This window comes from Dipodomys merriami, unplaced genomic scaffold, assembly GCF_024711535.1.
Source record: "Dipodomys merriami isolate MVZ:Mamm:240054 unplaced genomic scaffold, mDipMer1.0.p SCAF_90, whole genome shotgun sequence".
Classification (NCBI taxonomy): Eukaryota; Metazoa; Chordata; class Mammalia; order Rodentia; family Heteromyidae; genus Dipodomys; species Dipodomys merriami.
This window is the reverse complement of record NW_027206513.1, coordinates 1,393,274-1,418,375: the sequence shown is the minus strand read 5'-3', so window position 1 is coordinate 1,418,375 and position 25,102 is coordinate 1,393,274. Positions and strand designations below refer to the sequence as shown.

Genomic DNA, 25,102 nt, shown 5'->3' with positions numbered 1-25,102 from the left:
CTGCAGCATGAACTGGATGACTAGAAGCAGAAAACCACATCCTGCTGGCAATAGAGGGACACAGACTGAAGATGGTCCAAAAGACCAAGGGAAAGTGTGAGTACCCCCACAAAAGACATCCTCACTCAGACAACAGCTTTTGGAAAGAAGCCCTCCTCACACCCAGGAAGAATGGTACCTTTGAGACTGACATAGAGCTGGCCGAGCAGTTAGCAGTTAACATGGGCCTGCGAGGCAGTGACTGCAGCACCATTTTTCAACAGGGCAAAGGAATCTGACCAGTGAGACAGTTCCACCCAGGGGAAGGTAGCCCTATCAAGGAGAAGGAAGCTCCTCCCAAGGAAGGGGAGCTTTATCCATGGCAGGCACAGTGAGAGGCGACCCGCCCTTCTGCAGCAAACAAAGACATTCTAGTCATATAGCAGCTCAACCTGCAGCTTAGACAGCTACAGGAATTAAAAACCAAAAGTTTGTGAAATCTCACTGAAAAGCAGAACAGAGCAAAACATAAAACAGGATAAGCCATAAAAGCCAAGAGTGGCTCCAGGCTGCACCAAAAGAGAGTCTCAGGAACTAGCCGCTCTGGGAAAAGCCACTGATTCGACACACCACAGTCCTACCCACACTCAAGCTCACTTGCATACACTTCAATCTAAAGAAACCAGCCACATCCTTTCTGCTTTACCACACAAACAAAACCCCCTTTCCCATTAAGTTAGGCGGGATGAGGGACACAAAGACTCCCAAGTTTGTAAGGCAGAACTTTTTTCTGCCATCTAAATCTCAAGAAAAACTGACCACCACAAGAAAATCAAAGGCTCCATCAAGAAACTAGTTGTGGGCATTGGGGAGACACAAAGTCCCCCAAATAAATTGGAGATTAAAATTTTTTTTCTATTTGTGTTTTTCTATTTTTAAAACTAATTAATTTTTTTTCTTCTTCACTGATGTTTTTTATTCCTAGATATACAGCCTACAGTGATTACTAGGTTTCCTCCTTGTATGCATCTTAATTCAGGCAATGTTTTGATTACTCAATTTTCTATTTCTCAATCTTAGTATTTTTAATTTTTTATACATCCATTTCTTAATTTTTTTCTCTGAATTTAGATCTTAGCTTAATTCCTTATGGTCCTTTCCTTTTCTATATTCTATTCTTATTTTTCTCCTCCTTGTATTTTTCATTGTATCTCTTAATCTTTCTTTTAATTTCATCTTAACCAATTTTCCTTTATTTCTGGCCCTTAGCTCTCTCTTCATTTTCTTTAGTCCATTGATTACTAGTTGTTTGTCTTCAACTAGACTGTGTCTGCATCTATTTTGATTGTTTCAACCTGGTTATTCTTTCGGTTCAGATTGCTTTAAAGCTCATGACAGATTTGTTCACTGATCACAGCTATATATAATTCCCACTTATGAATCACAATAACCCTCCCCTTAAAAAGAAAAGTAGACGTAGATAGGGAAATACCTATCTATCATTTTAACCTCTAAAGTTGGTTCAATTACAAGGCTCTGAGATGTTTGCTTGTTTGTTTGTTTTTGATGGTCATGGGGCCTGAACTCTGGTCCTGGGTGCTGTCCCTCAGCTCTTCAGCTCAAGGTTAACACTCTACCACTTGAGCCACAGGGCCATTCTGGCTTTTTTCTGGCTTATGTGGTGATGAGGAATCAAACCAAGGGCCTCATGCATGCAAGGCAAGCACTCTACCATGAGGCACCTGCCCAGCCCCTGGTTTTTATTTTAAAATTGTGTTCTCCTGTGGCCTTGGATCAGCTTTTGTCTCCATAAAGGAGAGGTGGAGAGAAAATACCTATCTATGATTGTGAACCTCTAAAGTCTGTTCAACTACAGGGATCTGAGTTGGTTCTTATCTGAAAATTGTGTTCTGTTATGGTATTAGATTTGCTTTCATTTCCAAATGGTCAGAAACAGCCCATAGAAACACAAGAAAAATGGCAAGTCAAGGAACCTCAAAATAAACAGGCAACAGAGCAGTCAATGGGAAATCTGCAAGATAATACTCAAAATGCTCTACAAACACTACTGGTAAACATACTGAATGAAAAGATTGGAGCCTGTGCATGGTTATGTGTGAGCATGATGGGGCTAACCAAAGATTAATAGAGAAATTAATGGAATCCACAAACAGGAAGCTGAATGAATTCCAACAGAAAGAAAGTGAGTCCAATGAAAATATAGCCACTCAGCTAAAGGATTTGAGAGAGAACACTGAAAATCAAACAAAGGAGGTAAAGAAGTCCATACAAGATCTTAAACAAAGCTTCAACAAAGAAATTAAAGCCATCAAAAATGACCAATTAGAAGGCAGGGAAATAAAGACAAAGTAGAAAGTCTTGACAGCAGATTGGATGATGCAGAAAGGCAAATCTCTGGAACTGAAGATAGTCTAGACTTTACAGAGAAAGAACAAACAAATATTCAAAACAAATCCAAGAATTAAGATATATCACTAAAAGAGTTGTAAGACACAATCAGAAGGACTAATTTAAGGTGAATAGATATTGAAGAAAGACTAGAGAAGAAAGCTAAAGGGATAGGAAATATATTAAACAGAATCATAGCAGAGAAGTTCTCAAACATCCAAAAGGATAGCCTTATTCAAATACAAGAAGCCTTTAAAACTCCAAACAGACCAGATAAGAACAGGACATCCCACTAGGACATTGTAATCATCACAGGATCAACAGAGACCAAGGAAAGGATCCTTAAAGCTGTGGGAGAAAAAAAATCACCTACAAAGGAATACTGATCAGAATAACTACATATTTCTCAGCAGAGACCATGAAAGTAAGAAGAGCCTGGAATGAAGCGTGCCATGCCCTAAAGACAAACAAGAATCAACCAAGAATAGTTTACACAGCTAAACTCTCCTTCATAACTGAGGGACAAATAAATACCTTCTACAGCAAAGAAAAATTGAAACACTATATCTCCACCAAACCAGGATTACAAAAGATACTTAAAGATGTCCAACAAGAACATGATATAGGCAGAGAAACGTCCCCCAAACAGAGAATCAGATAATCTTATTAAGAATTGACGAGGCACAGCCCCTAAGAAGGTAGATAACATGGCAGGAACTACCAAACCTCTCAATCCTAACTCTATTAATGGACTTAACTCTCCAATTAAACCATATTGATTGACTAGTTTGATCAAAAAGCAAGATCCATCTATCTTCTGTCTTCAAGAGACATACCTTGCCCACAAAAACAAACATTCTGAAAGGAAAAATCTATCAAGCAAATGTCCCCATAAGCAGGCCAGAGTTGCAATCCTAATTTCAGATAAAATAGACCTCAAATTAAAATTAGTGAGAAGAGATAAAGAGGGACATTACATACTAATAAAGGGATCTCTCCAACAGAAGGATATAACAATTCTAAATATCTATATGCTAAATACCAGAGAACTCAAATTCATCAAGCAAATACTACTTACCTTAAAATCACACATAGATCCAAGCACATTGATTTTTGGTGACTTTAACAAACCTCCAACACCTCTCGATAGATCATCCAGAAAAAAGTCAACGGAGAAACCTGAGACAATTGCACAGACCAACTATACTTAACAGACAGCTACAGAATATTCACTCACCAGCATCAGAATATATGTTCTCAGCAGCACATGGAACATTATCAAAAATAGATCATATTTTAGATCACAGTGCAAATGTGTGCAAATTCAGAAATATTGAAACTACTCCCTGCATTCTCAGACCACAATGGACTAAAATTAGAGCTCAACACCAAAAGCCACCATAGAGAATTCTGTAACTTATGGAGGCTAAACAACAATTAAAAAATTTTTTTAATGAATGAGGAAAGCTTCTAGACAGAATTGGGTAAGAAATTACATAAAAGAGTTTTCTCCTTACAGGTTGGGGCCAATTGTGGACAGAGGGATCAATCTAGACTTTTTGTTTTTTGGTTTGTTTGTTTAAAGTACAGGGGATTGAACCTGGCTCTACCCTTGACCCACACTTTCAACACAATATGGAAGGGATGGGAAGGTGGCTCAGTGGTAGAGTGCTTGCCTTGCATGCTTGAGGCCCTGGGTTTGGTTCCTCAGCACCACATAAGCAGAAAAGTCGGAAGTGGCGCTGTGGCTCAAGTGGTAGAGCACTGGCCTTGAGCTGAAGAGCTGAGGGACAGCACCCAGGCCCAGAGTTCAGGTCCCACAACTGACAAAAAAGTAAAGGAAAATCCTGACCAAAATGTTTATTTAATTAATAAGAAAGGGAAATGAAGAATAACAGGAAAAAAATAAAATAATGAAAGAAAGAAGTGAGAAGAAAAATATCATAATTCATCACATAGTAAAAGTAAAAAAGTATGGCTGGTAAAACCTTTGAGTTGTCATGTAGAGTGTTAGTGCAAGTCACAGTTAGAACACTACATAATACAGTTGACCTTCCGTGTCCTCAGCTTCAAACAACATCAGATTTAAACTATTTTTAATTGAGTTTATACTGACATATGCAGACACTTTTTCTTGTCATTGTTCCCTAAAGAATAGTTTATCAAAAATGCTTAAATAGGGACACAGGTTGACCCGTTGTAACAATGAGATGTACTTTACAACTACAGGTGAGGGGAGTTGGAGAGGTAGGGAGGGAAGGAATGGTAGGGGAAAAACAAAGAAGGGGGTAACAATGCTTGGTAGGAAATGTACTCATTACCTTACTAACCCCTCTGTATAGTATCTTTACAATAAAAAATATATCTTAAAAATATATTTAAAAATTTTTTAAAGAATATAGTTTTATCAAGAGGCTGAATCTGAGAATCACAGTTCAAGCCAGCCTAGGCAGGAAACTCCATGAGGCTCTTATCTCCAATTAACCACCAAAAACCAGAAGTAGATCTGTGGCTCAAGTGGTAGAGTACTAGTCTTGAGTAAAAAACCTCAGGGGCAGTGTCCATGACCTGATTTCAAGCCCCAGGACTAACACACACATACAAAAAGAAAATAGTTTAACAAGTGCTTAAATGGCATTTGCATTGTATGAGGGATATAAGTAATACAGATATGATCTAAAGTATACAAGAGGGTGTGCAAAGAAAGGCTCTTTGCAAGTATCACATCATCTTCTATAAAGGACTAAAGCTTCCATGAATTTTGGTGTGCATATGGATTTCTGAAACCTGTCCTATGATCTAAAGTATACAAGAGGGTGTGCAAAGAAAGGCTCTTTGCAAGTATCACATCATCTTCTATAAAGGACTAAAGCTTCCATGAATTTTGGTGTGCATATGGATTTCTGAAACCTGTCCTCCATCTATACTGAAGGACAACTCTGCCAACAGGGAGGAATTGGCTACTGATAAAGAAGCCCCAGCTCTGGGAATGTCGCCATAGCAATGGAGAGTACCAACAAAGACACCTCCTCCAATCATTCATCTGCTACTGTTAGGAAGAACAACAACATGGCACTAGTGCTGCTACTGAAGACTAAACTAGCATTAATGGTATTACACAGGAAAGCTGAGCTTATGTCTACCTCTATTAAAATGTTTAGATGCATGTTCTTAATCTGAGCTCCTCAGCAAGAGAGCACAAGCAAAGGATACAAAGCTGGGCTCAGAAAGAATGACAGAATGCTTTGTCCAGGCCTCTACTGCCCTGAACCATGAAAAAAGAATCAGACTCCTCACCTGTGCAGCAAGGTCAAAGGTAGCTTCAGTCTGAATCCTTTTCACATTGCTCCCATGGCCCCTCTCAGTCATTGCAAACATCCCAGTGTATTTTTGTTCCTGGATTCATCAGACAACAGAAGAGAATTAGCTGGTCAGATGGTTTCTAACTATGGCCCTCTGGGATCATTAGGGAAGATCATGATGGTGAGAAATGAAGGGGTGAATTGTCTCATGACAGACTCAACACAACATTTAAAAATAGATAGTTTTGAAGTTTTCATTCAGAACATCTTTTCTAACCCAAATTATGTCTTATTTCCCTTCTCAAACAAAATCACATTTAATGACAATGTATTTTTAAGGCTCTCCATTGAAGAAACTACCTATTTCAGAACATCTTTTCTAACCCAAATTATGTCTTATTTCCCTTCTCCTCAAATAATTTCATATTTAATGACAATGTATTTTTAAGGCTCTCCATTGAAGAAACTACCTATTAAGATATATCTCATACCTGGAGTACTGGCAACCACTTAATAACATGTCCTGGACTTCCAGGATTCAGGATTTTACCACCAAATAGCCAATATAGTACTCCACACTAGAAATAAGGATAAGACAAACCATTATTAGCAATAACCAACAGCTTAATCACAATTAAAGCTACCAGTCAAACTCCTTTCTAGAAACAGCTGTTCAGCTCCTTGAACTTTACAAAAGTCCTGCAAATGACAAGTGTCTATGCCCTTCCCAGTCACTTCCTGACAAGCTCCAATTGCTCTCTGAAGACACAGCTCAAGGACCCCACTGTAAGAGAGGCTAACCCTAACTCCCCAGAGCCTATATCTTCAGGACTGACCAGTTCACACCATCAAATGGCTGCACTGAACTCGTCTTCTCAGGTCCCAGCTTGGTTCCTTACATGTAAAAGTCATAAATCTACGTGCTGGGGACAATCAATGAAGGATACTGACCACCATCTGCACAGGTGAATTCTGCCATGAATGTTAATCAGCAACAAGGAAGGATGATGGTAAATAGCAAAGCTGCAAATTGAGCAGGTGAATAGCCTAGACGTCAGTCCCAGTTACTTACTCACTGGCTGGAGGTCCTGGACAAATAACAGAGCCTCAGTTTCCTCATCTATCAAATGGAGTAAATGCTGATTGTGCCTATTTACAGTTACACACACACACACAAACACACACACACACACACACACACGCTCAATGATTCTCACAACAACTCTGTGAGGAAAACATTGTTACACCCACTTGACAGATGAGGATGCTGAGGTTCACAGATGGAAGCAACTTGCCCAAGGTCACTCCCTGACCTGAGAAAGAGGAAAGGACTGAGGTTCCAAGTCAAGCTTGGAAAAGTGTTGTTGATGAGGAAGAAAGGGGAAGGGGGAGGGAGAGGACCCACGAGGAAGGATGAGCATCTAGAACAGGATCACGTGGAAGGAGAAAAGCTACTAATTTCAAGGACAGAAGGACACAAGTACACAGACGTTTGTTGGTCTGAAGGTCATTATTACTTCCCCTTTTAGCCACACAACTCCAATTTTCCCCTGAGGAACTCTCTTTCCCTAGAGTGAGTCCAAGTAGTTTGTGAGTGATGTGGACCCTGTCTCAGACTTTAGAATGAATGGTGACCCAGGCTGACTGTGCTGGATCACCATCCTGCCACAGGATGGCTTCAAGAATAGACCATGATCTGGATGGTTCCATTCTAACTGGCTGCAAGGATATGTGATAAAGAGGAGCTGCTGCTTTGGTGTAATAGAATCTGGAGGGACTAAGGCCTGGGGCTGCTGACAGTCAAGAGAAGAGAGAAATCAAGCCCCACACCTGAAGCCCACTGTACCCTTGCACTCTTCAATGATAAGAATAAATTTCCACCAAACAAGATTAGATCAGATATTTTTTTCTGGGATCACTGGCAATTGAGTGAGTCTCCTGCTCCCCATGTGAGAGGTCAGGCTGGCATCAACTTCATGAGTGGTGCTCTATCAGCTCCAATCATTATTACACTCTGATACTGGAAGTTATAGGTGATTAGAAGAATTCTTCATCATCCTAAACAAAACTCTGTGCCTTATAACAACAGCTCCCCATGTACCCTTCCCCCAGCCTCTGACATCCTCTAATATTCCTTGTGTCTCTGAATCTGTGTATTTTATATACTTTGAGTGGGTTCAAGCAGTATTTATCCTTTCATGTCTGGCTTATTTTATTTAACACAACATCCTGAAGGTTTATCAATATTGTAGCATGTATTAGGGTTTTATTCTTTTAGTGGCTGAATAATAGTACATTGTGTGTATACACTATACCTACATGCAAATGGGCATAGAGTATATTATGATAGAAAATGAAAGCAGATGACACATACAAAAGCAGATGGCAATGAGTAAACGGGATTCAAATCACAAGCTTGAGAGGGGCTTGCTGAAGAAGGAACACTTCAGCTGGGACCTGAATAAGTGCAGGTGTCAGCCAGGTGAAAGAGGAAAAAGATCAAAATCCAAAAATGGGCCTTGGAAACAAAAAGAGGTGGAGCTCACATGAGGAACGAGTTTGGAACAAAGTGTATCTGGAGAGGTAAAACAGACAAGTATAATGATTTCAGTCTTGTCTACCTTCTGGCCTATTTTGCTTCATCTCCCCCATCACCATTCATTTGCCTTTCCTATGCTTTGGGTTTTCAAGAAAATCTCAGGTTATCTTGAAATTTACTCCAGATACTGTATCACTTTATCACTACATATTTCCTACATATCTGTAAAAGATAAAAGGCATGAAATATAATCTTAAAACCATTATCCTACCTAAAAATATAATATCAATTCTTTAGTATTCCAAATGCTCACTCTTCAAATTTCTCCAGCTGACAACATTTTTTTTTAGTTTGCTGACTGAGCCAGAATCTAAATACAGGTCATACACTGAAATGTTTCTTGTATTCCCTTTAACCCATAGGTCACTCATCCTTCCTTCCTTCTTTCCTTCCTTCATTCATTCCCCATGCAACTGTGTCTACTAGGCTCAGTGTAAGATGCTGGAGACATGAAGACAGGGGTCTCCATACAGAGCACTGGCACACTCTGAGATGTTACCATGGTTACAGCCCTCCAGAGGGTTACTGAAGAGAAGGAAGGCAGGAACATAAGGATAGGAAATACCCCAGTACACACTGGGATCCTAATTCCAAACCAGGACCCTCCAATATTTCTGAAAGAGACAGACAGACAGACAGAAATAGAGAGACAGAGAGATCTGTCTCATTTCACTGATAATCCTACTCTGAAACACACAGCCAACCTACTCAGAATAGAAGGAAGAGCCCCTGCCTGGCTGAAATTATAGGGAGGCCAAACCCCTAGTGCTGAGAGCCCTCCCCACATGATACATCTCAGGCTTCTTTTTTTTAAATTGCTATTTATAGGGAACTTCTACACAGAAGAGAAATGATGGCTGCCCAGCATCTTGCCCCATCAATGCTGTCTTTATGTTCTAGTCATAATCTCTCCTCTTTGGAGACATCAGGGCTAGATATTTGGATATAGGAGCTTGTTTGTAGAGCCATTTGTGGCCTGGAGAAGAAAGGGGGACATGTGGTTCACATGAAAGGACAAAAAAGGGAAACAGGGCACTGTAAGGGACAGGCAAAGTCACACCTATCTGAGCTATTCCACTTACTATGCTTGGTGAACTGGAACACAATGGGAAGTTTCAGAACTCCAAATGCAGATCAGATTCCATCGTGTGCTATTGATAGGAATATGAATTGATGCAGCAGCATTGCAGAATAGACTGACTATCCTTTAACAGTAAATATTGATGTGGTCTGTAAATAGCAACACCATTGCTATTTAAATACTTAAGGAAAGCATTTAGCCATGGAGACGGGTAGAAGAATGAATGGGGGAAATGAGTGGAATGCAGGCAGGAATGCACTGTATATGCCACAGACTTGAGAAAAATAAGGGAAGAGGTGGGTCAAAGGAGGGTGAATATGTTGAAGGGATGACAGGATTACACAGATCAAGATACATTGTATACATAAACTGCTTTGTTAAATATTTTAAAAATCCAATATATAACCTAAAAATTAAGAAATGTGAGGGAAGTAGTAGGATGAAAGTACTGGGTGAGAATATTAATCAAGAGGTACTATATTCATAAACTTCTCTGTTGAATGGCAACTCCTTTGTACAACTACTTAAAGAAAAGAAAAATATATTTTTAAAAAAGTAATAATTAGCATTTTTTCATAAGCACAGGGAATCGGAAAAGCCACCATGTAAGTGGCCAAATTGGGAATCTTTATTGGAGAGCCAGTGGACTGCTGGTGGACTCTTGTCTCAAAGACCAACAGCCGTGAATGCAACTAGCACAAAGCTTATATAGGCCAAAATCACATAAGATGTGAGGAATTTATCCTAACAAAAGTGTTATACATAAGCAGAGAAAATCAGATGAGGACACTTAAACCTAATACAGGTGTTAAATATAAGCAAAGCAAAGCAGATGAAGACACAATCAGGGGAAATCAAGGCCAATTATCTAAGTGAAGTAAGAATTTCCTGGAGTTAAACAACTCAGGACACTTTCATAATCCAAAGAATGTCCTCTATTACTTGTACAGTTTTTTAGAGCTGTGTAGAAAGCCCCCTCCAGCCAGCAAGGCACCAAGATGGCTGGAAGGGCAAGGCATATTGCTTCAAGGCATATTGCTTAGACCCAGTCTCCTTATTTCAATACAATAAAAAGTGGACCACTTACTGACAGACACCTCTCAGGCTTTGTTTGGCCTTCGCCAAGCTTGTGCCTTAGACTTCCCAGTGTTGCTGCCCTTTGCAAGCTGGGCACATGTGAGATCTGATCGGTGTCCAGGCAACAATCCTGATGTGAGAGGACAGAGGAGTATGAAGGCTTGGAAACGTTTTAGACACAAGAAAAGCCACACTCTTCACTTTTCTAAATATTGGCCATATCTGAGCTTTAATTATTTAAAAACTAGGAAGTCCTGGTCATCCTTTAGATCTCAATTTTCTCCCACTGTACCAAATACTCACAGCACTCAAAACTAGATACGCACTCTTCTTGACAAGCCAAAAGTGAGAGAGGGACAAGACACCATTGCTGTCTTATTATAAAAAGTCAGAAATGGCCAATATTCCAGAGAGGGTGGTAGCCCTTTAAGTAGGCAAATTGGATGGTTAATTGTTGGACTTACTGCTAATTACCTTCATTGACCAATCTCTTCTGAGACCTAGCCAACAAAACTGGTCCTTTACTGCACATGTATATGTAGACATGTGTATGTATGTACATGTCTATGCATGGATGTGACTGTGGATTCTTAGTTATTATGTGTGCATGTCTATCCTTGTATATATTACATACATATAAACCTGTGTGTATGCACAATCAATGCATGCATATACCTGGATGGACATGTATATATGTCTAACTGTGTGTGGCTTGGGTACATATACACACATGCATACATGTGGATATATACACATACATGAATGTAGTTGATATATTCATGTACATATATGTCCCTATATACACGTGTCCATGCATGTGTATGTTGCCCCATCAAAAACAGGATGATACTCAACCTTCTCTGGATGGTTCTCAAGTTTCCATATTGGCTTAAGCTCTCCAATTACACTCCATATTTTCTCCTCCCATAGGTTTTACAATGTTTCTCTCAAGCATTATTAATTTTATTAAATAGCAAACTGTCAAGATTTATGATTCTCATCATAGCTCCAACCCAATGCATCTTGTATTGATTATTTCTTAAAATATCTCTAGGCTGGAGCATAAACCATCACATGGCTCCAGCTTGGGCTCACACTGGAAAGTCAGTCACCAGCAAATAATAAAAAACAACTGTAGCAGATATCTCCAGAGTTTCTGAGAGCCCAAGTGTCTTGTGTTACACAAATCACTTCAATAACCTTGGCCCTGCCTACAAGATGGAAAAGCTCAGGATCAGAGAGGTCAAGTGACTTGTCCAACCAGGGTCATTTCATAAGAGGCAGAGCAAGAGCGAAAGAAGCCAGATCTTCAGATTCCTTATCTGAGTTTTATGCCACTCACCCACTGCCTCCCATTATTAAGGACTCTGAGTGTCCTTAATCTGCCTTCCTCACTGTTCAGTCTCTACTTTATACTGCCAGTCTTGTCACCAGAGAGCAGGAACATCAACCTGATAATGTCCCACCAGGTAGCCTTCTTGAAAGATATCTTCCTCCAGTCATCACATAAATCTTTCCTGCCCTTAAACCAAATGATGTGTTTCAGCCAAACCTAAACCATCAGGGGTAAGAGAATCCCTTAGAATCTCCAACTGCTCACAGTTTCATCTATACTCCATCCTTTTAATGTGTACTGCAAACGCAGGTGTGTAGTTTTGTCATTAATAACCTCCACCTGTGGTCATTTTGACTCATGCATTTGAAATAAATTGCATGAACATTTGTTGATTTACTCCTCTTGGAGTAATTGTTTATGATTATTACTTCCTTTTCTTTGTCACTGCACAAGGCATAGATGTTTGTTATTAGCTCTGATGGGAAATGCCAATGAATTTGCCATTCATTGATGCTGGCTGAAGCATGCATCTGGACTGGTCCAGTTTCAAAAAGTCAGACTAAAGTGTCAAAGCTAAAGTTGGGCTTCGTTTGATTGACTGTAATACTGGCAGCTCTTTCTAATATCTTTTCCACATATAAATTTTCTCTTCTTTCATTGGCTAATTGTTCTTAATTAAAGAATATTTTATATTGGCAAGTTTCACTTCTTATTGAACTGGAAGCACTAACTGAATTGTCTACACTAATCTTCATCAATCAATAATCAACATGATGTAATTGTAACTCCTCTGTACAGTATGTTCACAAATAAAATTAAATTAAATTAAAAAAAATAATCAACATGAGCTTTTCTGCCTATGCATTTGCAGTTTTTCTATTGTAACTTGTCTTCATTTAACTTATACTCAAGCCAAACTCAATCTTCATATCACTTCATAAGTGTGGAACTCTTTTAAATGAAAATAATTCCATAAATATATAGATAACACATTTAGTTTTGTTTTAACCCAAATTTTAGCCTATCCTATTTCTACTTCTGCTTAATAAATTTGATCTCAAACAGAAGGAAGGTAATTTTTCCTAAAATTCTCCCTTAAAGAACTCAATGAGGAAGAGTTCTGTGATATAATACCCTTGCTATAAACTCTGCACATTTTTTGAACTTACAAGCCCACAGATGTCACTGAGAGATATACACACGCTCTCTCAGCAAAAATCAGCACAATTTAGAACTGGTTGTAAGTGTGTAGTTTGAGTTCCCTTTTCACTGATGTTGAGAAATACATATAGACCACTTTTCAGACCATGGGCAGCCTAGGTTGGGGCCTGGCCAAGGGTACTGAGTAGAAAGAGCTCTGTCTTCTTTTTCTTTTTTTAAAATTTAATACGTATTATTGTAAAGATATTATACAGAGGGGTTACATGAGTAAGAGAATGAGTACATTTCCTATCAAGCATTGTTATCACCTCTTTTGTTTTTCCTCTACCATCCCATCCTTCCTTACCTCCCCAACCACTCCCTCCCCCATCGCCAAGGTTATAAAGTTCATTTTCAACATACTGTCTTGTACATCTCATTGTCATAACAGGTCATCCTGTATCCTTATTTCAGCATTTTGTTTTCCCTTCCTCTCCTCAAATCAGAAAAATGCAGGGCACGGAATCAAATACAGTGAAAACAGGGATTATACCATAAGGGAAGAACATACAAGAGAAACAAAAAAAAATCACATACTACATTATAAGTGCATTAAAAACAACAGCAACAAAAATAAAAACCTCTTGTGGTTCATTTCACTTAACAGCATCATATATGGTCATATGTACATAGCTTTTGACCTTTTCTGCTTGCCCTAGATATATACTAGTTTTAGCAAATAAGGGAAACCATGGGACCTATGTTTCTTTGGGCCTGGCTTACTTCAGTTAATATAATTTTTTCCAAGTTTTTCTATTTCCTAACAAATGGGGCAGTGTCATTCTTTGTGATGGAGACATAGTATTCCATTGTATCTCTCTCTCTCTCTCTCTCTCTCTCTCTCTCTCTCTCTCTCTCTCTCTCTCTCTCTCTCTCTCTCTCTATATATATATATATATATATATATATATATATATATATATATCACATTTTCTTGATCCATTCATCTACTGAGAGGTATCTGGATTGGTTCCATATCTCAACTATGGTAAATAATGCTGTGAGAAACACAGTTGTGCTGGTAGTTTTAGTATAGCCTTGTTTGTAATCATTTGGGTAAATGCCCAGAAGTGGGATTGATCGGTCATAGGGGACCTCTATTGTATAATCTTTTGAGGAACCTCCATACTGCTTTCCAAAGTGATTGAACAAGTTTACATTCTCACCAACACTGCAGTAGAGTTCCCTTTGGCCACATTCCCTCCAGCATCTGTTATTAGAGTTCTTGATTTTTAGCCATTCTAACTGGGGTGAGGTGGAATCTAAATGTTTTGATTTACATTTCTTTTATGGCCAGAAGTTGAGCATTTCTTTATGTCTCTATTGGCCATTCTTATTTCCTCTTCAGAAAAATTTCTCTTTAAGTCATTAGCCCATTTATTTATCGGGCAGTTGTTTCTTTGAGGATTTGTTGTTGGGGGATTTAATTTTTTGAGTTCTAAGTATGTTTTAGATATGAGAACCTTGTCTGTTGTATGGCTACTGAAGATCTTCTCCCAATCTGAGGGCTTTTTATTATCTTGCTTGGTATGTCCTTTACCATGCAGAAGCTCTGCAGGTTCACGCAATCCCATTTGTCCAAACTTTCTTTGATTTGTTGTGTTTCTGGGTCTTGATTAAGAAAATTTTGGCCTGTGCCAAGGAGCCCTAGAGTTTCTTCCTGTAATGTTTTCAAAGACTCTGTCATCTTTGATCCATTTGGAGTTGATTCTGGTGCAGGGTGATATATAAGGATCTAGCTTTAGTTTTCTACAAGTGATTAACCAATTTTGCCAATACCATTTACTGAAGAGGCTGTCTTTCTTCCATTCTACTTTTTAGCTCCCTTATCAGAAATTAGGTGGCTATAGGCCTGTGGGCTCATTTCTTGGTCTTCAGTTCTATTCCATTGATCCTCAGGTCTCTTCTTGTGCCAGTACCAAGCTGTTTTGATTACTATGGCTTTGTAGTAGAGTTTGAAGTTTGGTGTTGATACTCCTCTAGCACTGTTACTTCTGCTAAGGCTTGTTTTTGCTATTTAGGGTCTTTGTTCCATATGAATTTTTAGATTACTTCTTCTATTATCGCATTGAATATGTAGATAGCCTTCAGCAGTATTGCCATTTTCACGATGTTAATCCTCCCAATCCAGGAGCATGGGAGGTTTTCCACTTCCTTAGTTCAGCTTTAATTTCCTTCTTAAGGTTTTTAAAGTTTTCATCATAGAGGTCCTTCACTTCTTTAGTTAACTCCTAGGTAGTTATTTTTTGTGGGGCTATTACAGAAGGAGTTGCTTTCCTGATTTCAGTCATGCTCTTCTCATTATTGGCATACAGAAAAGCCAAGGCTTTTTGAGGGTTAATTTTGTATCCTGCTACTTTACCAAAGTTTCAGATCAGCTTGAGTAACTTGGGAGTGGAGTCCATGGGGTTCTTTAAATACAAGATCATGTCATCTGCAAAGAGGGAGAGTTTTACTTCATCTTTCCCTATTTGGATCCCCTTTATGTTTGCTTCTTGTCTTATTGCTCTAGCTAGGCATTCTAATACTAAATTGAAGAGAAGTAGAGAGAGTGGACATCCTTTTCTCATTCCTGAATTTAGAGGAAATGGCTTTAGCTTTTCGCTATTAAGTATAATGCTGGCTGTTGTTTTGTCATACACAACCTCTATTATATTGAGGAATGTTCCAGGAATTCCTAGTTTTCCAGAGCTTTCATCATAAAGGGCTGTTGGATTTTGTCAAATGCTTTTTCTGCATCTATTATCCTTGTTCTTGTTGATGTGATTAATTATATTGACTGATTTGTGTATATTGAACCAGCTTTGCATCCCTGAAATGAATCCTGTTTGATCATGGTGTATGATTTCTTTTGATGAGTTACTAAAGTCTACTGGTCAAAATTTTGTTGAGAAGTTTTGTGTCAATGTTCATCAAAGAAATAGGTCCATAGTTCTCTTTCTTTGATGAGTCCCTGCTGATGTTGGGATGAGGGTTATGATGGCTTCATAGAATGAGTTTGGTAGTGAACATTCATTTTCAATATGAAGAGCTGAAGGAGTATTGGTGTGAGTTCTGCTTTGAAGGCCTTGTAGAATTCAGCTGTAAATCCATCTAGCCCTGGGCTTTTCTTTTCGATGCTCAATATGGGTCTGTTAAGTTGGTTTAACTCATCTTGGTTTAGTTTGGGCATGTCAATATTTGCTAGAAATTTGTACATTTTTTCCAGATTCTTAAACTGATTCACATAAAGGTTTAAGAAGTATTCCCTTATAATGTTCTGAATCTTGGTTGTTTCTGTGGTGATATTACCATTCTCATCTCTGAGTGTTTATATGGGTATGTTCTCTTCTTTTTCTGATCATTTTTGATAAGGGTCTGTCAATTTTGTTAATTTTTTCTAAGAACCAACTCTTTGTTTTGTTGATTTTTTCTATGATTTTTGGACTCTAATTTAAATATCATGGACATTTGAATTTCCTTTCTAATCTCTTCCATGACCCCATTGGTGGTTCAACAATGTGTTGTTCAGCCTCCGGGTGTTACAGGATTTTTTTGGTGGCTTTTGGTGTTGAATTCTAATTATATTCCTTTGTGGTCTGAGAGAATGCAGGGCATAATTTCAATGTACCTGAATTTGGACAATTTTGCTTGTGACCAAAAATGTGCCCTATTTTGGGGAATGTTCCATATGCTTCCGCGAAGAATGTGTATTCTAATGCTGCTGGGTGAAATATTCAGTAGATGTCTGTTAAGTCTAGCTGATCTATGCAGTTGTTTAGACCTGGGGTTTCTCTGTTGAGTTTTTGCTGGATTGATAGTGGTGTGTTAAAAGCCCCCAACAATTAATGTCTTTGGATCTATGTGAGATTTGAGGGAAAGTAGTGTTTCTTGTATAAATTTGGGTGGTTTGTTATTTGGTGAATAGATATTTAGAATTGTAATCTCCTCCTGAAGGAGAGATCCCTTAATTAGTATGTAATGACCTTCTTTATCTCTGCACACTAATTTTAATTTGAAGTCTTTATTATCTGATATTAGGATTGCAACTCCTGCTTGTTTATGGGGGCCATTTGCTTTGTAGATTGTATTCCAGCCTTTCACTTTCAGAATATGTCTGGGTTTTTTGGGGGGCAAGGTGTGTCTCTTGAAGGCAGCTCTGGTTAGCTGGAGATAAGAATTTCAGGAACATTTTTGCCCAGGTTGGTTTTGAACTGAGATCTTCAGATCTCAGCCCATAAGTAGCTAGATTGTAGGTGTAAGCCACTGGTACCCACCTATAGTTCATTCTTTTTTAAAAAAATATTTTCATACTGCTTTTTTATTTTATCTAATAATGAAAGTATTTTTTTTGTTTTTTTTTGGGGGGGGTCCGGTTGTGGGGCCTGAACTCTGGGCCTGGGCTCTATCTCTCAGCTCTTCAGCTCAAGGCTAGCTCTCTAACACTTGAGCCACAGCGCCACTTCTGGCTTTTTTCTTTTTTGCTTATGTGGTGCTGAGGAATCGAACCCAGGGCCTCAGGCATGCAAGGCAAGCCCTCTACCACTGAGCCACCTTCCCAGCCCCTAGTTCATTCTTTTTATGACTAGTTTGCATCTATAAATATTTTTAATTTGTTTAATCTTTTATTGTTTTATCTCTTATTAATGTGAACAACTGACGAGGATTCCAGCCTGTGAACAGAGATGGTATATACATTTGAGTGCAACTTTTCTCCACACATGTCCATTTCTCTTTTGTAAATTCTTAGAAATGCAACAGCTGTCCCCACTTCTACTGACAGTGAATAACATCCTAGTTTTTCGGCATCCTTACCAGTGTTCTCAGTCTTTTCCATTTTGAGCTACTCTGGAGGAGGTGTGAAAGTATTTCATTATGGTTTAAAGATGTACATCTCAGATGATGAAAAACACAACCAATTATACTAACACTCCAAATGTGCACAAAATAGTCATCTATTACAAGCATATTTTCATACGATTGTTTGCCATTGGTAGATATCTGCCCAAGTCTTTTGTCCATATTTTAAGTGTTTTCTCCTGTTATCATTGACCTTTAGAAATTCTTTATGTCTTCTGTTTGTATCTAGACACAAGGTTTTTTCAAATATATGCATTGCAAATATTTTTCCTACTTTTCTTTTTTATCTATTAATTCTTTTCTTTATGGTCAAGGTGATGTACAGAGGGGTTACGGTTACATAAGCAAGGTAATAAGTCAAACTTGTCAAACTTGTTACCCCTTCCCTCATTTTTCTCCTACTTTCCCTCCCCTGCAGCCTCCCTAAGTTGTACAGATCATTTCCAACATATTGTCTTGTGTACATCACTGTTGCATTGGTTCCCTCCTGGTCCTTTGTCTTACCATTCTGTTGTTCCCTTTCCCTTCCCTAATTCAAATCAGCATATATACAATACCAGGGTACCTTTTTATTCCCTAATGCTTTACTTTGATGAATTATGAGTTTGAATTTTTAATGAAGATTAATGTCTAATTTTTTGTTTTTATACCTGGTCAGTGTTCATTGTGTGTAGGGGGGTCCTCCTTTTTTTTTTTTTTTGTCAGCTGTGGGGCTTAAACTCAAGGTACTTCTCCTAAGCTCTTTTGCTCAAGACTAGAGCTCTACCACTTTGAGCCACTGTGCCACTTCCAGTTTTTGAGTGGTTAATTGGAGATCAGAGTCTCAGGGGGACTTTTCTGCCTGGATTGGGTTCAAACCACAATCCTCAGATCTCAGCCACATGAGGAGATAGAATTACAGGTGTGAGCCACCAGTGCCCAGCTTGGGCCTTCTCTTTTTAATTGGTGGTACTAAGGAACTCTTTTGAGGGTAAGTGGGCACTAAATTGTACTGGCCAAACTCTGATCTTGCACTTACTAGGAATAAGACCAGGTACTCCAACATGAGTCACATTTCCAGCCTTTTTTTGCCTTGGTTATTTTCAAGGTAAGGTCTTGCTTTATTTTTAGGCTAACTTAGGCTGCAGTCCTTCTTTCTGTATATGCTTTTCTTTGTCACATAACAGGAGTACACTACAGTGCCTAGCCATTGGTTCAAACAGAGCCGCATGAATTTCTTTTTTGTGTAGGCTGGCCTTGAATTGTGAACCTCTGATATCCACCTCCCATGCTAGGATTACAGGCTTGAGCCACCACACTTGGCAATCAAAAGGACATTCTTTGTTGTTCTTTTTAGAGTCTGAACATAATGGTATTGTGTTTTGAACACAGGGCCTTGTGATTACTAGGCAATACCCCAAGTTGTTTTAGTTTGGGGTTTTTACTTAACTGTATTTTTTGTCTTTTGTTTTTTGGTACAATGGATCAAATCCAGAACTTTGCACTTGCTAGATAAGCACTTTGTCACTGAGCTACATCCCAGACCTCAAATTGTTTTTGATTGTAGTGCAAGGTAGGTAATCTAGGTTAACTTTTTTCTATACATTTATCTGGATATTCTACACATTTGTCTAGTTGTTTTAGCATCATTTGTTACAAAGACATTTATTTGCTCATTGAAATGCCTTGACAACGTTTTCCCACCATATATATGTCATATTCTGCCATTCTCAGGCAAATATTTGAATGAATGCAAACAGAAATACAAGGTAGATATATGAATACCCATGTTCTCCATATGGGTGAATCATTCTGCTCATAATAGCCAAATTGTGTAATCTGCCAAGATGCCCAACAACTGATGAGTACATAAAAAATACGCATTTAAAGCTGAGTACCAGTGGCTCATACCTGTAATCCTAGCTACTCTGGAGGCTGAGATTGGAGGATCACCATTCAAAGCCAACCCAGGTAGTAAAGTCCATAAAAGTCTCATCACCAATAAACTACTCAAAAAACTGAAAGTAGCATTGTGCTCAAGTGATAGAGTGATCACCTTGAGTAAAAGAAGTGCTCAGGGACAGTGCCCAGGCCCAGAGTTCAAGCTCTAAGACCGGCAAAACAAAATGTACTTATTTATTACACACACACGCACACACAAACCTATATGTGTGTGTGAAAAATATGTGTATGAACATTCTACATGTGAACATTCTATATATGAACACTCTAATGTGAACATTATAGATATGTGTGCTAATATTATATATGTGAACATTTTGTATATATCAACAAAGAAATACAGAATTATGTCATTATGTCATTTATAGGAAAGTGGATAGAGCTGGAAATCATTATGTTGAGAAAGGTAAACCAAGCCCAAAAAGCCAAATACTACCTATTTTGCTCATTTGTGGAATATAGTCCCAAAATGATAATAATGGCACATGAATGTCTCATTATTAAAGACGACTATCTGAGGGGATGAAAAGGAGGGGAGAAGAGGAAAGGAAAAGATACTGAGGAATGAAGAAATCAAAGTATGCTATATGTATATACATATATATACATACATATGGTGTGTGTATATGTGTGCTTGTGTGTATTACATGTGTTATATGTAACATATATAACAGAGGTGGACTTGTTTAGAGTACACAACACACATGTATAGAGTTATCACAATAAAACATCTGATCTTAATAATGTATGCTAATTCAAAAATAAAATTAGCTAGGTGTGCGTGGCTTATGCCTATAATTCTAAATACTTAGGAAGCTGAGAGCTGAGAATCTTGATTCAAAGCCATCCCAGGCAAGAAAGCCCTGCAACACTTATCTCCAATTAACTACCAAAAAAGCTGGAAGTGGAGCTGTGTCTAAAGTGGTAGAGCACTAGCCTTGAACAACAACAGCAACAACAGCTCAGGGGCAGTACCCAGGCCCAGAGTTTAAGCCCAGACCAACACAAAATTAATCAATTAATTAATTATATAAATTAATATAATTACTTTAATTAAAAACAAAATAAAATCAACTGGTAATACACATGTAGGTTTCTTTCAGGGCTCTCCATTCTATTCTATTTGTTCTGATCTGTTTGTCTTTACTTATCCCAATAGCACATAATCTTGAGTAGCTTCACAACAAATCTTCAAATCATATAAGAATACTACATATTGGTCTTTTTTCAGGACTGTTTAAAATATTCTAGGTCCTTGGCATTTCTATACATTCAGAATCAACCTGTAATTATGTTGTGACTCATTCCTCCATCCTCCAACAATAAATAAAATCTCCAATGACTCCAAGTACCAATGCAAAAAAAAAACTAAGCTTCTCAATGTGTCCATTACTTCTGACCTTCTTGTTTCTGAGGCCAGAGACTCGCATATGTTCATAGAGTGTTAGGAGCATTTGGTAGGAAAGGCTGAAGCCAGGCATTCTGCTCTCCCCAGGGTCCTTTGACTACAAGAAAGCTGAGTAGAATAGTAATAAAAGATGGCATTCCCATGGCTCTGCCTAGGACATTTTTCATTTCATGACATTAATGCAGCATTCTGACAGAGTAGGATTTTCTAAATTCTTGGCTCAAAATTCTTATCTCTTTTCTTGGAAGCATATACTTTCTTCTAAATACCTAATTTATGCATGGAGACTTTTCTCAGTGTAAGTATAATCACAGAATTGATCAATACATGGAAATAACTGTCTTTTTAATCTTTGTTTAAATTACTGTTAGTTGTACAAAAGTGATTTCAATTCAATATATCAATTTATGAATACAATGCATCTTGATCACTGTCATCCCTTACATCATTCTCCCCTTCCAATCTATTTTAACCCATCCATCTCCTTAAGTTATAGTTCATTTTCACAAATGTACACTTAACATTATGACTGTATTCACCCACTATTTCTCTCTCTATTCATTGGCCCCATCCCCTTAAGCCCTACTCCTCCCTGACAAAGCACTGTAGCTTATTGACTTTAACAGTTGGTGCATGAGCTTACTTTAATTTAATCTACTTACCTTAATTTACTTCCATTAACTTTAAATGGAAACTAATGATTGGTTGAAGGTTTTGCCCATGACCAAATATAGTTTCAGTTATTTCACATTTTGAATATCACTGCCTCATCATCCCTTCTTGTATGTCCGTTCACTGACAACCTAACATACCTGATGCTAGTTGGTTTTCACATAAACCTTTTGAGGTAAGAACTAATCACAACTTGCAACTTATAGAGAATGAAACTGAGATTTATAGAAGGCAAAAATTTGCCCAAGGCCACAGGCTTCCCAGAAAAGGAGTCAGATATGAACCTAGGTCTTTCTGAGCCTGAAATAAGAAGCCTATAACCACGAAAATAATAGTGAAAAAACTACACTATGATGACCCTGTTTGGATTCTTCAAAACAGCACACAATTACACACACTCCGCACTAAAAAAGACCAGATTGGCGTAGAGAAGCTAATTAGCAGTGATCTTTGAGTGATTGTATGTGGTGTGCATATTTCCTCATTTATAATATTTATTTTTTCACAGTGAACCTGTATTACCGTGATAATAAGGATTATTATTATTTAGTGGAAGCTTATGAGTCTTCATACAGTCTCCATCTGCAATTGACTTACTTCTTCAAGTCTCATGGCATCAATAGGAGATAGAGAAGCAGACTTGGAATACAGGTGAGAACCAGCCTAAACCCAAGCCTGGGAACCAGAGGAAACAGCACTGGGATATTTCTGGCCTAATGTGGCCCAGAAGTGATGGTTTCAGCTGGATTTGCTTAGATAGACCAGCATAAATCCTAATCCTACCTTCTCCTGTATGACATGTCTCATCTGCTTGGTGGTCCTTGTGATAGCTTCTGATGATTGAGCCAGGTCACGTGATCTTGAAGTCAGCTATTATATATATCACTATCACAGTTCCCTTCTCAAGAACTATCAGGACAGCTATTCTCTACCCCTCTCACCATTGAACTCCCATAGCCAGTGTCCACTCTCTAAGTCATTTCCAAAGTAACTCTTGCCAAGTAGATCATGGACAATTGAGAGTCAGGGACAGTCATGAGTTAATTCAACTAATATTTAGTTTTTACAGCCTCTGTTCTTTTTCCATCACAACAGAAAGACCATGTAGGGTGAAGTCTTATCATATATAGGCTACAGAATTGAATGTACTGGCTAAAACCCTGCTCCTGCTACTTTCACCATTGAGACAAGTTACCTTTTCTCTAAACATTAATCTACTAGCCTATGAAATGGGGAAGGACCATATTTACTTTATAGATTTGCTGGAAGGATGTAATGGGATAATGTATGCAAAATGCTTTCCAGCCTTCTGCTGCTTTGTGTATTTCCTTTCTGAGCAGTAGTCTTCTCAGTTTCCTCTCTGGTCCTTTCCAGCACCCACCAGGCTTACCCCGTGATCTCCTTCTCTCCACCAAAGCACACACCTTCAGGATCTATCTAGCCTTGTTTTTAAAGTCATCTCTGTGCTCATGCCTCACCATACTTTGCCCCTAAACACCTCAAATTACTGGGCTTATCTGAAAGACTACCTTCTGATTTAACCTCAATGTTCTTCCAATCTTCCCACCCTTATAGATGGTTAGCCCCATCCCTCTAGTCACCCAAAGCAAGCAATAAGAAAAACAATGTCATCATTCCCTTTTTGCATGTACCCCTACTCATCTACCAGCAGATCCCACTGCTTTTCCAGTAAGATTTCTGCAGAATCTGTAATTCAGCTATCCATACTGCAGTCAAAAGGTCCTTTCTGGCACCACCTCTCTCCTAGATGAAAGCAAAACACTTTTGTTTCATCTTCTATTTGCAGTCCTGTCCCTCAGATATTATCAAGCCCAGCAGCTAGGATAATCTTGGTAAAATGTCATACTTGTGTGTCCTGTTCCACCTAGTTCTTCCACTCTGAAAAAAAAGTCAAACCCTATGAGGCCCTTCATGATCCAGTAACCCTGTCTCACCACCAGCTCTCTCCTCACTCTCTGATCACACCATACCACATTGCCTTGTCCTCTGGGACCACCACTGCCTGGATGCTATTCCCCAGTACCCACCCAGTGGAGTCTCCAGCCCCTTCTTCAATGTCATCTAATCATGAGGGCCCCCGTCTGTCCTGCCTCTCCAACTCTCCAGAACTTTTACTTGGTTAACATGGTAAATTTTGTTATTATATATTATCATATTATAATATATTATTATATTATATCATACATAAAATATGTAATATATGTTATGTAATAATGTATGTTTAATGCATAATATTATAACATATTGTGGGTTATAATGTATTATATTAATATATAATATGATATATATTATAATATAGAACAAAATTTACTGTGTCAATCACTTTAAGTGTACACTCATGTTCTGCAATCATCACAACCATCCAGAATTTTATTATTATTTTTGGCAGTACTGGGGGTTGAACTTAGGTCCTTAACAGCTGCTAAGCAAACATTCTACCATTTGAGCCATCTCCTCAGCTTCTTATCGCCAGAACTTGTTAATCTTTCCAAACTGAAAATCCGAACTCATTCAATAGCTGCCCATCCTCCATTCTCCCAGCCCCTGGTAACCCCAGTCTACCTGCTCTATCTCTATGATTGATTACTCTAGGTATTTCATATGAGTATAATCACACAGTATTTGTCCCTTATGATTTGGCTTAAACATTCCACTTAAGCATAATATCTTCCTGCTTCATCTAGTCATGGCATATGTCAAAATCCCCTTCCTTTTTGAAACTGAATAACATTTTATTGTATTTAGGTGCCATATTTTGTTCACCTATTCATCTGTCAATAGATGTTGGACTGTTTCCAATTATTTCCATTATTGTGAATTATGCTACTATTCACAGATATACAAATATTTATCTGACTCTGTACTTTCATTTTTTGATAGCATATATAAGACATAAAGTTTCTGGATCATATAGTAAGTCTATGCTTGCTTTTTAAAAAAAGTTTCATACTGTTATATAGAGATTATATTACTTTACATCTCACCCCAGCTTCAGCAAGAGGTAAGGATTCTAATTTACACATTTTCTCTCCAATATTTGTGAATTTTGTCTGTTGTTCTTAGTAATATCTATCGTAATGGGTACAGAGGTTTTGGTTCTTATTTCTCTAATGTTAGTCATTCCATGTGTTTATTCATATATCTTCATTTGAAAAAAGTCTCTTCAAGTCCTTTGGACATTGTGTGTGTGTGTGTGTGTGTGTGTGTGTGTGTGTGTGTGTGTGTGTGTGTGTGTGTC

The 25,102-nt window shown here is 38.3% G+C and overlaps 1 protein-coding gene across 1 annotated transcript in view; it reads right to left on the bottom strand.

The window, feature by feature from the left end:
• Window positions 1-25,102, bottom strand: part of Acoxl (acyl-CoA oxidase like) — a 366,861-nt gene that overhangs the window by 296,359 nt on the left and 45,400 nt on the right. The window contains 4 exon segments of the mRNA XM_070013290.1: window positions 5,415-5,417; window positions 5,686-5,784; window positions 6,182-6,268; window positions 8,448-8,451. Of these exon segments, the coding sequence (XP_069869391.1) occupies window positions 5,415-5,417; window positions 5,686-5,784; window positions 6,182-6,268; window positions 8,448-8,451 (193 nt within the window).